The sequence below is a fragment of the Heliconius melpomene genome, chromosome 8 (assembly GCF_056956725.1).
Source record: "Heliconius melpomene rosina isolate 202511_hmr_F chromosome 8, ASM5695672v1, whole genome shotgun sequence".
NCBI lineage: Eukaryota > Metazoa > Arthropoda > Insecta > Lepidoptera > Nymphalidae > Heliconius > Heliconius melpomene.
In genome coordinates, this window is record NC_140396.1 from 4,329,018 (window position 1) to 4,342,745 (window position 13,728).

General features: G+C 32.4%; 1 protein-coding gene across 5 annotated transcripts in view; it reads right to left on the reverse strand.

The window, feature by feature from the left end:
* The window catches only part of LOC146536761 (cell adhesion molecule Dscam2-like), an 80,374-nt gene that overhangs the window by 16,553 nt on the left and 50,093 nt on the right, over positions 1-13,728 (reverse strand). For all 5 annotated transcript variants that reach the window (XM_085189011.1, XM_085189013.1, XM_085189012.1 and 2 more), the window contains exons 9-23: positions 11,663-11,734; positions 11,130-11,274; positions 10,654-10,829; positions 10,180-10,270; positions 8,566-8,716; positions 7,627-7,791; positions 5,578-5,713; positions 4,978-5,097; positions 4,626-4,790; positions 3,746-3,890; positions 2,342-2,490; positions 1,375-1,585; positions 776-971; positions 428-594; positions 175-257 (exon numbers count right to left, since the gene is read on the reverse strand). In XM_085189011.1, the coding sequence (XP_085045137.1) occupies positions 175-257; positions 428-594; positions 776-971; positions 1,375-1,585; positions 2,342-2,490; positions 3,746-3,890; positions 4,626-4,790; positions 4,978-5,097; positions 5,578-5,713; positions 7,627-7,791; positions 8,566-8,716; positions 10,180-10,270; positions 10,654-10,829; positions 11,130-11,274; positions 11,663-11,734 (2,172 nt within the window). The remainder of the gene's footprint in view (positions 1-174; positions 258-427; positions 595-775; positions 972-1,374; positions 1,586-2,341; positions 2,491-3,745; positions 3,891-4,625; positions 4,791-4,977; positions 5,098-5,577; positions 5,714-7,626; positions 7,792-8,565; positions 8,717-10,179; positions 10,271-10,653; positions 10,830-11,129; positions 11,275-11,662; positions 11,735-13,728) is intronic.

Consider the following 13,728-nt stretch of genomic DNA (forward strand, 5'->3'; position numbering starts at 1 on the left):
CAGCAGAGATCAATCAGATCCAGAACAAAAGTTTTAAATATATAGCTTAAATAACGACTTCACCACCACAATTATTTTATTTGAATCTATATGTTATAAAACAAGTCTAAGTTTATTTATTATAAAACGGTGTTATTATTATTATTATTATGTTAGAATTTAGTATGAATTTACCACTTTCTTGCGTAAGTGTATTTACAGGAGCTGTAGCCGGTCCAGCGCCAGCACTGTTGAAAGCTCTTACGCTCACTGAATACCTAAGGGAAGAACATATCATAAAAATGGTATTATAGTACAACAATATTTTTCTCGCTTCTACGGGTTATAGAATTTTAGTCTTCACAAGATAGCAAAAACAAGAAGCCCATTTTAAAGTTATAAAAAGATTAATATTTTTATATTATTTTCTATTTATACACAAACGTACCTTGTATAATGTTCAAGTCCTTCTATAGTATACTTATTGATATGCCCTCTTACGGTAGCAAATTCCATTCCCACATTAGCGCCGCCAGATAACGACCCGTCAGCTGATGGCCACCACCACACTGTGTAGCCTAATAGCTCTCCATTCCACGCTGACGTCGGGGGCGCCTAAATTAAACACGTGGCATTCATTTATTTGATATTTTCTTGAAAAAGTTGTTTGTTCACCGACAACTATTTATTAAATTTAAGTAATTGACTAACCTATATTATAAAAGCAACAATTTAAAAAATATAAAAATGTTTATGATGATGATTATTATAAATTAATATTATTAACTGTAATCACCTGCCAAGCAAGTTCTATAGTGGACGAGCGAGGCGCCGATGCCCGTAAGCCGACGGGCGCCCGCGCGGGCGGTTCGTGTAATGTTAGCGCGAGTAGGGCGCGCGTGTGCGCCGACGCAAACTGCGCAGTCACCGTGCGCGCGCGCACCAAGTACGCCGTAGCTGGTTCTAGACCTGATATCGTTGCGTCTTCCATCCTGGATGAGTTCAGAAGTTAAGGTTTGTCGTTTATATTACTTTACAGATATTTTTTATGTCATGCTTTACAATAAGGGAGGCATATTTTAATATTTTTTAATTTAAGGAAATAATTAAAATATAGCGACTGTTACATACATTAAGGATTCAGCCGATGTTTCAAAATATTGTTGGTAAAGAAATTAAAGTATGAAATATTCATGTGGATATGTATAATAAAAGCACAGAATTTAATTTTGAAATTAGTACTTCATTACTATTGCTCATATTATTTCATTATTACTTAAAATTTTCTTATCAGCTTAATAAGAGTCTTGCTGAATATATAGTTTTAAACATAATTAAAGGCAGTCATACAAAATAATTCCATTTAGTCCATTTTAATTTAAAAAATGTACTTACTCCGAATACGTGTCTATATTATGAGAATTAACAGACACATTATGTGTATCTGCATCCCTCCAAGCATCAGGATTCCCCGAGTCATGTTTTCTGTACTGCACTACGTAACCAAGCACCGGGGAATTCCCGTCGTACGGTCTACGCCATTGAAGACGGATCGACCGCGACGTAGCGTCCAATACTCGAAAGTTCGCCGGCGGTTCAGGTGGCTCTAAAAGATAATAAATTTAGATAGTAGATAAAGAGATTTTGTATTTATAAGTCTTAAATTAATTGATTTATAAGTCTTAATTCTTAATATAAATAATAAACCAATTTTTATAATTTGACAACAAAGTTGTGTCAGTTTTAACTTTTAATATAAACACAGCTCATATTCTTAAGTTGATTAAACCAGATACGAGTAACATGAGGGTAAGTGAGTAAGCTTAAAGACAAGTATAAAGCATTAACTAAAAACTCCTTGAATTATAAAAGAGTTTAAAACATAGAAGTTTATTTGAGAGGTTTGCACTGTAAACAAGCTATGTTAAGCACTTTTACGCTTTGCTTGTTTAGCGCCGTTCGCTAGATGCCAAGAGAGAAAATACTGGCCGAGGATCTCAACAACTTGAGTTTATTACTTTTCTGTGTGCATTTAATGCGGCTACGGATGATTTTAAATGAGAATATATGAATTTAGGTTTTTTTAAATAAATTTAGTTAGTTCATTATAATTTAGTTAATTCACCAATATAAATTAAAAATGGTAATGATAACAATTTACCCTTGTTTTGAGTTTAATTTTGAAAGAAAAGTAACTGCAATGTAATAATTCGATATAATAAAATTCACTATTATAATACTATCAAGTATTTGAAGTAAAAAAAATCGTATTTATGTTTTTGAGTAATACTCAATTATAATTATTATTATAAATAAGTAACATTTCTTCTTATTTAAAAATACATTATAAAAATCCACTAACCTTGAACCCCAAGGTGCACGAAGTGATCCGACCTGCCGTAGGGGTTGGACGCCTGACAACGATAAACCCCGGAATCCCGTCTATCAGCCCTCTCGATCACTAGCTCACTCCGCAATCCCTCCGCGCTACGAGTTTCTGATATACTCATTCTACAATACCAAATGAGTCCTTAGAGGTTTAGTCTTGTCCGTGTAAGTATAAAATACGAGAATTGGCGTAAGTAGTTTTATATAGTAGTTGCTATATAAAAAATTGCTCCATTTCATTATTTTATTTCATCTTTACATTTATTTGAAATCATACAGAGAAGAAAGAGAGAGTATAATATAATCAGCTTCACGCTAGATCCCGCAAGTAGCAGGGTTGGCAGACACTCCAATCCCCAAGAAACCCCATTGCATGTTCAGTAGCGGACCTCAAAGCCGGGCTTTTGCCTTGTTACCAGAGCGAATAAATGAAAATATTAATAAATAATAATTTATTTCATCGAGTGGGGATCAAACCCACAACTATAGCATTACAGTCACACTATAGTTAATTGTTAAAACAACTAATCTTTAAATATTTTGATGAACTTACTTATATAATATTTACAAAGATATAAAATATAAAACTTAGCTATATAATATTTAACCAAGCCAGAGTTTATATGTGGATAAAATACAAAGTAAAGTACTCTCTATCAACCCTCTCAATCACCAATTTACTACGCTGTCCCTCCGCGCTCCGGCCTCTCAAATATTCATTATAGAGGCCAATGCGAATGATGACCTCTTTCATTCTAGGTCATTGAGTTATTTGTTTTTATTTAGTCGATTTAAAAAATTGCGAGAAATATTTGAAATATCATGAAATATTTTAACGTATCTAAAAAATGTTTAATCTATTTTAAAAATCTGTACCTACCAACTCTACACATAAAAATAATATTAACTCAAACGCAATGCCTCCAGAATTCGGCGGAAAGTGGAGAACGGAAGTGTTTATTGGGAACGGAGTGTTACTTAACATTAAGTTCCCAGGTTCCCTCTGCCTACCTTGCTATGTATGAGATAAAAGCGTGAAGTTAAAAAAATATTATATTAGTAAAAAATAATAATTTTGGAATAACTAAGTACATGTACAATATTTTCTATTGATAATGCATGCATAAAATTATGCATAATGACCCAAAATAAATGCTTGATATACCGTTGCCTAACAAAAGAGCGAAACTTTACGAGACGCCCAATTCAATTATCTCAATGCAGTTTTTCTACTAGATTACACTTTTGTTGTACCTACTACTACTTTCTTTGTCCTATTTAAACTTTCTTAAAGTTTTGTTTTAAAATTGAATTATCGAGAACTTCTGCATTTGAAGTTGAAGTGTGGACAGAATACTTTTGAAGTAAATTATCATACCTGTAATCAGAGTTGGGTAGAGCTCTTCCCGAGTGGCTCCAAGTCATGGATAGGGGGTTATCGCCTCTCGCGACGCACGCCAATCGAACTGTCTCCCCTAGTTTTGCTGTTACGTTCACTGATGGTGTTTCGAATCTTGCTGGTTCTATTTTGATAGTAATTATAATTAATTTACTTTTTATATTTAAAGCTATATGTGGAATTTAATGGCGCACGTTATCTTGTTACTACAGCAGAATTAGGAATGATTATTTCATTCCTATTCCAATATTCGTTTCTGCGAGTGAGAATCGAACCCACAGCCGTATATGTATGTATAGAAATGTAAAATTTAGTAGGTATAGTAAAACTTAGGTTAGTTTAAATATATATTAAATTTATATGTAAATAAATAGCAAAAATTGAGTAAACTATTAGTAAATTGAGAATTAAGCCGCATCAGTGCAATCGTTTTAAAGAATCAACAAATTGAAATAGCTTACTTTATTCTGTGTATGGCATTTGTAAATAATATAACGAAGTTTCGTGTATCGTAGTTTTTATTTATGAAACGTAAGTGCTTTCGAAATATTTCAAGAAAAATATTTTTGTATATTCGAGCTTGAACTAAATAAAAATATTTTATAGGCACATTTCGACTGCGCCCGCGAAATAGGTCACTGACATTCTACAGCGATGTTCGAATGAAAAAAATATTTCAAGCGACATTAAAATGATATTTCATTACTAGAAATAAACTAAAAAAAAATGCGAGGAAAAGTGGTGGAAAACGGTTAAGTGTCTCAAATCGTTTGCGCCATTATGTTTCCATTTAGTGCTTTAATGCAAACGTACGAGATATGAAAAGGGGTTATTTTTATAGCGAGCACATTATACTTGCCATTAACGTGTATCGTGAGGGTCTTGGATAGAGCTGGTGCCACGCCATTTTCAGCTCTGCAGCGATACTTTCCAGAATGTTCTGCACGAGCAGTCTCCAGCCGCAATGACCCGTTGCTGAGCACCACTGGATCAGACACTCCGCCCAGCGCTGTTTCTGTGCTACCTACGAATTTGAATTGCATCCTATATAAAATATTCGTTGCTTTTTATCTTTTTTTTTTACGTTTTGCAGGCGCTTTCGTTATGAAGGCGTCTGTATCCATGTAATGTTTTAATGATAACTTTTTATAATAAAAACTAAAGTGAATTAAGGATTTATATTATTTTAAATTATTATTAAATTATTTTACCTGTAAACTTAGTCCAGTAAATAGCTGGTGGAGGATGACCTTTCGCATCACAGCTGATTGTGAGGGATCCATTAAGCAGTACTGCTCCATCTGATGGCTCCATTTGCCAATATGGTGGTACTACAGACATTATGAAGATTATTTATTAACAAAGTTTAAATTGTTGCACTTTTTTAATTGTATAAGTAATTAAAAAAACTAATTAAAATTAAACTGACTGATGAGTCTCGTACAGACTACTTTTAAGAATGACGTAACGCACTCACTAACAATTAACATACATTGCCATAACATTTTAATATTTATTTATTTTTATTATTTTCCTTTACTTTCTTCACAACAATAACTTACATGATACAAGTTAAAATTTAATATTTATAATTTGAACCACATGTCATTAATGTCCCGCCAATACTGTCGACCACAGATAAATAATATAGTTAGCGATTCTGAAACACTAATTATATATAGTCTTTCTCACTCAAAGTTAAACGAACATATCTTTCTATTTACGCTCTAAATTAACTTGTGTTATCAAAATATTTGTATTCAATAAACACGAATTATAACAAAATACATGAAATAAATATTAAAGTATACCTTTAATAGCTAACTCGGCAGACATATTGGCTTTCCCAGCGATATTTGTTACAACGCAACTGTAAATTCCGCTGTGGGCAGCTGTCAGACTTTTAAACAGAAGCATACTGTAGAATTCTGCTCCCCGCTCGTCCACCTAAAGTTTAGAACGTTAGTAATGGGGCATTTCTGATATTTACACGTCTGACAGTCAGGTCACTGCCTAGGACCTTAAATTATTTATAAGTTAATAAATAAAATGTTTTTGATTAACATAATGGTGTAAAAACATATCAATCACATTTCTATGACAATGAGATCTCTACCAAAATATACAAAATGTAGACTATGCGTTATTTTTCTCTCTTTTCTATTTTCTGCTTAGTTAAAATATATCTAGGTAGTAAAAATCAATACAGTATCGGAGAAACAAAAGGGTTTGAAATATTCTCCTAACTTGAAATCAATACCTTTGTTTGCATATAGTCTTTTTGAATGCGACGCCATGGTGTTGAAAAATACGAATGAATTTATATTATAAAACAGTATAACTAATTAATCGAGGTCAATTAGAGGTAAAACCGACTGGTTGCGGGTTCGATCTCCACTCGAGGTGATGAAATATTTAATTAAATTTATATTTCCATTTCTTTTAAAAGCGAGGTTTGCCACTCATCAGGCAATGCCTCCAGAATTCGGCAGAATGTGGGGAACGAAGTGTCTCAACACTAGGTTCCCTCTGCCTATCCTACTGTGTGCGTGATACAGCGTGAAGTTGATTTTATAACTACGTAAAGCCAGTTACTTTATTGTTTGTACATATTTTTGTAAATTTATTTCTTCATTATTTTGTACAAAACCAGCCACTGCAGTTTTTACAAAAGCATTTTTTATTCATCATTTATCTGTACTTCACTTTTTTAATTAGCGCATTGTACACGACCTCGCTAAGAAGTAGTGGTTTAAAAAATAAAATGATAATAGAAAAATTAAATAAGAAAATATGTTTATATTATTTATATAGTAACTAAAATCATTATTATAACTAGTCCAAACGTTAAATACAGAAATATTTGTAATTTTTGTACGATCCCTTTCTTTAATTCATTCGTAACTTAAAAACTAATGGAGTAAAGTGCGTACCTTACAAAGAAAAAATGCATTAGATATTTACTTTGATATAAAACCCTGCAATAAATATAATTACTTGTTCATTACATTTCTGTACGAAAAGCAAGGGATATGAAAAATGCGGGATTTCAACTAAAACTTTTGTAGCTTTTTGGAGCGGATACTTCACTTTTTCTGTGTTTCCGTTTGTTCATAAAAAATTACATTATACATATTTCATTGGAAATATATCATCTAAGTAAGTACAATATGCAATAGTAGTACAATTTTATTTTAGTCAACTGCCACTATCTTAAGTGAATGCATTTCGCTTTAAAATTTCATTGTATATTGAGATTTTCCATGAGGAGTATTGTTATTTAAATATTCTATCTATATTTATTATTGTTGGTACATAAATTTAAATATATAAGACGTTTCTAAATATTTTTTTCTATTTATTCACTATATATTTATGAAATCAAACATACATACAAGTATTTACAAATGTACATAATAATATACAATATTATACATTACCTTCTGGTTCTCGTAAATTTTTAGAAAGATTAAATATTATGTTGAAACAGTGTCTACTTTACTTATAAAGTTAAATATTTAATCATCAAAGATAATATTTTATATGAATTCGATCCCTAGCATATACCAAATATCTGTATATCGTAAAGTGCCTGATTGAAATTGGGTTGTTTTTTTTTAAATTTAATATATAAACATATGAGTTCTTTAAAAAATAAATATAATCTGATTGCCGATGTCGGGAGTCGTTTCCCCCTCCATCTTTAAATTTTACAGGAAATTGTACTTAAAGTAAGTATAACAATATAATTTTTGAACTATTGAAATATTTCAGTAGAATTTATTTAAAAAAAAATATTATAAAACTTAATATAATAATATTTACTATTTATTGCATAGATAATAATAATAAATTCTCACCTGCAGCACACTAGATATCGGCATCTGGTCCTTCAGCCAGGAGAAGTAAACGGGCATGTCCCCTGACGTCACAGTACACGTAATCTGAGCGCGGTCACCCGCCCGCAGCCCTGGGGGGAACACGATCGGCGAGAGCACCGGCGGTGACACCACATTGATTTGAACCTACATACGAGTAGATACAAAGCTTAATGAATGCTGTTAGGTTGAGCTGGGTTTTATTTATGAGGTGGTGGTGAATTGGTTGTGGGAGTTTGGGTTCGGTACAGTTAAATGGGTTTTACTTTAAAGTGCTATGTGGAGAGTGGAGTCATCTTTTGCATTAGTAACTTTTAATAAATTAGAAGTATTTTTTTTATGAATATAGTACGGTTGTGTAGCGTACCTCGAACATATGAAGCTACGTCGATCGAAGTCACAATCTATTTAAATATTATAATTTTATACGGAGAAAATTTAAGAAATTATAAAAAATATATATAATAAAAAATATTATGTAATTTCATCAGAATAAAATAATTACGATGTGGTCGTTATCTAAGCAGTTGTGACTAAAAAAATAATAAGAATTCTATGAATACGTTTGATTTTTTGGCCAAGTTCTAAATAGCCAGCAATATCAATTCCAAATAGAACCAAATGCTATTTTGGCAATGATTCCTATCACGTAAAATACTTATGTTTATGGGAAACATTTTTTTATGAATATCAAAGAATATATACATAGTCACATACATAATATATGTAAATAGTATATAAAGAATTTTATATATATTGTATTTGAGAGGGAACCTCGGAACCTACTGTTAAGATATTCTATTCCCATTAAGACACTTCCGTTCCCAACTAAATGGAACATTGATGTTTTCATCAAATTGGAAATAGAGAAAGAAAAAGAGGTTAACTTAGCTAAAAAATCTATAATAAATCAATCTATACCTCTCTCCTGGCAAGTTCTCCAGTGGACGTGAGCACAGAACAAATCCAGCCGCCTCTGTCTCGAGTGTAGTCCACGTTGCTAATGCTGAGCTGTCCATCTGATTGCCGATATCGAGGGTCGTTCCCCGCTCCACCTTCCCATTTTACTGAACTTTATAGGAAACGAAAATGTAGTTTTAGTATATAATCGATCAATTGGTGCTACGAAACGTTATAGTAGACGCAATTAAAATTTCTTTTAAAAAAGTGCAATTACTTTTTTAAATTATTTTTGTTGATTTTTAAGAATTTAACTCTTTATTAATAAAGAATTATATAGAATGCAATACGGTGACCTTATAGAACACTAATTTATATAGATAAATAATTATAAAAATGAAAAAAACGAATACACTAAATACATTTCTTTTTGTTTAATAAAACATGCAGCTTAATAATCAAAGCCTATATTTTAAAAAAAAATCTTGTCATTTAATATCGGTTCATTATAACGACAATATTATAATTTTTAATAAATATAAAAATAATAGTTATTAATAAAAAGGATTCTTTATCCATACCTATATTATAAATTCGAAAGTAACTCTGTCTGTCTGTCTGTCTGTCTGTCTTTTCCGCAATCAGGGCCAAACCGCTAATTTAATTGTGATAAAATACTCATATAGAGATACTTGAGGGTCCCGGGATGAACATAGGATACTTTTTTTTTCTCATATTTGTAATATTTTCGTTATATACCAATATATTAAAATAATTAATTTGACAAGGAATTTATTCCGCCATGTTAATAACAATCGTCGCTACGCGTTGCTAAGCAACAGCTTGCAAAGTTTGCTGTTTTAAGAAAACGTCACCCACAGTGAGTTTGCTTAATGCATACATGGTGCGCGCCGATATACATTTATACAAATCTCTTTATACAAATCATTAACAAAAATTAGATGATTTCTATAATTTGATATTCATTCTTATGAAAATAAATATAATAGTCACTTTTAGCATTTCATCTAGATGGAAATTATAATTTACTGTATAACATTCTAATAAATAATTAAGATGTGACTGATTCCAAATGACCTAGCCTTCGGGCGGCATAATATGAGTATGACCGACGCGAACGGGCGGATGACTTTGATGATTTTGTAAATTTTTATAGATTTTCGAATTACTATTATTTTTTATGTAATTATTTGCTGCTTATAATTAATTTATCTCAGTTCGGTTATCTATACCGATGTTATACACTTAAAATATCGTAATTTTAATCATTTGAGATTTTATTTAATATTGTTCGCAAAAATTAATAATTATTTAATATAGAAAAATGTTTAGTACGCGCGCACAGCAAACTTTAGGTTTTTTTTTCTAATATTAAGAATTTCCTTTAGTTACTTTTACTTCTTTGGTTTGTTCATTTCGGTTACTCAGATATTTTTTCTAATAATAAATCTCCACTTATTATTATTTTTTAACTTATTTTAATGATTTAGGCTTATATTTTCGCGGGCGTAGCCGCGTCCGGGCCCACTAGTTTAATCTATATTTTTAAAAATATATGTAAATATATTTCAAGTTCACATATAAAGCTTCAATAAGACAATTTAACACGCTTACTCTATAGGGTATCCGTAATATGGACACCAAATTGTCACGTCGGACCCAGCAACTGCTTTTACCGGATTCATCGAACGAATATATGGAGGACCTGTAAGTGTGCTATTGTTAGATTGTGAATAGCAATTGATAAAGTACTGTGCAAAGGTATGGACCACCAGTAAGTTAGGAAGACAAAATCGAATATATTTTAATATGTTAAAATTATATCTAGTTATTAAATAACGCGACGATTGTGGGTTCGACTTCCATTTGGGAGAATGAATTGTTATTTATTAATATTTCCATTTCTTTGCCCTAACACCAAAGCAAAGGCCCTGGACTAAGTTCCACAACTTAACACGCAATGCCTCGAAAATTTGGACGAAAAGTGAAAGTGGGAAACGGAAGGTGTTAACAATAGGTTCCCTCTGCCTACCCAGCTTCATATTTGGGATACTTAAAAAACGTATAATAATAAGAAAATAAATATACCATAAACGTTGAGTCTGGCCGAATGGGCGATAGAGCCATGGTTATTGGTCGCTCTACATTCGTACCGGCCGCCGTGCTCGACCCTCGCACTGCTTAGCGAGAGAGTCGATAGTATATAATTGTTACTAGATCCAATACTGCTCGGGCCTGTTTCACGTCCTTCTGTTATTATTACCCTGATAAATAATTATTAATAATTAGGGGAACAAAAGAATATGTTAATGCTGTTCAAAAACTGAATACTGAGGGGCGGTCACTCAACACGCATTGCTTCCAGAATTCGGCGGAAAATACGAAATGGCTGGAAGCTGTTTTTTTTTATTTTTTTCACGCTGTATCCCGCACACAGCAGGGTAGGCTAGGGAACCTAGTGTTAAGACACTCGGTTCCCCACTTTCCGCCGAATTCTGGAGGCATTCTGGAGGCAACAAATAACATAAAAACTAGAATAAATCAATATAATTATAAAGACTTACCCTTGATGTGACGGTATGGTCTGACCATCCAAACTCCATCGAAATCTAGGAGGTGGTTCGCCGACCGCAGAACATTTTAGGGCTACTTGAGCCCCTGGCTGCACTGCCTGTTCAATAAACGTATATACTAATTCCGGCCGGGAATCTAGAATCAAAGAAGTTAGTTTAGCATTATCACTACCTCTAAAATAAAAAGTTCATCAAGTTGAAGCATGTGATTGTAATCCCGATAGGTTATGGGTTCGATATCCAGTCGAAGAAATGAAATTTTTAATATTTTCAGTTTTTCGCTCTTATATCGAGGCAAAGTGCGGCGTCATGTTTCACCACTGAACACGCATTGCCTCCATAATGATGCGGAAAGTGGAGAGCGACTGTCTTAGCACTGTGTGTCCCTCTGCCTACCCTGATATATGGAGGATATAGCATGAAGCTGAAAAAAAGATAAAAAATAGATATATATACATACTATAAGAGAAATATAGCTAATGATATAATTATAATATCTTAAAAGCGTCGTTAAATTATCTTACCTGAGGACCGTTTAAGTCGTCTTCGTTTGACTTGAACGCCGACCGTTTTCTCTACTAATGAACACCATATTACTGAAAAATATACTGAGTGTTGGTAAAATATATTTTTATTAAGAAAATTCATTTCAGTTTTTCTTAATATGAGAAGGATTTTGGAACAGTAGCCCGAGGCTTCGAAAGGTTTCTTTTGTCTCTTTATATAATACTTCAAATTTTACATATGAAAAGACATTGATTGCTCTCTTTATTCTGCTATTATTTTTTACATAACATTTATATGGAGTTATCCTGTACATTTATAAGAGATTTTGATTGGCCTTCGAAAACAAGAGTGGGCCTCGATCAAAGCTCCGGAAGCACATACAAATATTTATGAAAAGGTTGTAGGTTAAAAAAATATGCTGCTATTGAAGATTATATTTCGCATATAAAAATACCGAAAAAAAATATTTAAAAACGTTGAGAAATAATAAAAAAAACATTAATTTTATATGAAAATAGCATAAAGAATAACAGCTATCATTGAAACACACTTATAATATTTTTTACAATTTTTATAAAATCTCAGATTGGAGCATTGGGCAGAGGGAACCTAGTGTTCACTAGGTTCCCTCTGCCTACCCTGCTGTGTGCGGGATACAGCGTGAAGCTGATTTTTTTGTTCATCTTGGGCGGAAAAATGGTAAAATTTTAAAAATTACAAGGAATAGTTATAAATAAAATATCTTACAGTATGCAACGCCATTAACCATGCATAAGAAGTCTAGCTCGGATATATTTTTACGAGTAGAAAAGCAATAAAACTTCGGTGTCACCAACAGTATCCAACAAAGGTTATGTAGAATTTAGGTCTCACTGTGAAATTCACTCACTTTTTCGTTTTACTATCCGCATTCGTCCAGAATTTATATCGCCGTAAATCGTGAACCGCGCAAAAAATTTACAACTCTAGTAGTATGGACGTTTCGGATAAACGGAATTTTCGATAGCCTTGCTTTATCTTATTGTGGCAAGTGTTCACACTGAAAATTTTAGGAAATCTTCCAAATACTATATAGACCTACTACATTTTAGTTATGTGAAAATTGCTATAATATACGACATTTTGTATATATAATTAAGCTGACAAAATTTAAATAAGAGCCAATTTTGTATAGAATAAAGATCAGATGCATTATCTGAGTGTATGTTAGTAAATTGTTGCAAAATTTTTACTTCGTGAAGCAAACTGTGCAGAAACGAGTTTAGATGTATGAAAATAAAAAAAACATGTTCTACCTCCTCGTCGCGACGCCCGCCTCCACAAAGATGGATGCTAGTTGAAAATATCCGGAGAACTATTCCAATTTGGAAAGTTTCCTCTTAGTAAAGTAACCACCAGTGGTACAAAATGGACACGAAAAATTGATCTCGTCAACGTCATATATGCTCATGTTTTTATTTGTATTTGTAAATAAGAAAAATAAAAGCATTTGTTAGAAATATCCGAGTTCAATATTCCCTATGTCTGAAAATATTCAGGCCAAAAGGACTGTTCTCAAACATTTCCATGCAGTACGACCGGTTCTGCATAAAAAATTAGGCAACCGATACTCAATGTTTGTAGGTCAGCTTTTGGGTCAATCCTAATATATTCCAATACAAAACCACTGAAAAGCGTCTCCTGGTTTAGTTCAATAAAAAATAAATAAGAATTAAGGTCTAGTAAACTTAAAAGTTAATTTACGATTAAAAACAAAAATAAAAGAAAAGTGAAATAAAATTTTCAATTTCGAATTGAACCTTTTAAAATGTAAAATTTGTTGCCGAGAAATCCGATTTAAGGAATTTGACCGTTGGATTCTCTTTGAAGTAAAAGTATAATATTTGAAAATGTGTTCAAAGATGTTAGCAAATGATTACAGCTTAGTAATACGAATTTTTTTCGCAACAATTTGCGACGAGCCGAGGCCTTATTTTTCTCTCTGAGTGAGTACGGAATTTATGAGAGACCCCAAAGCAATAAAATACCTTGCGAGAAAATGAAGGAGCAAATCGCAATATATTTGTTCCTTGGTGGCTAGAAG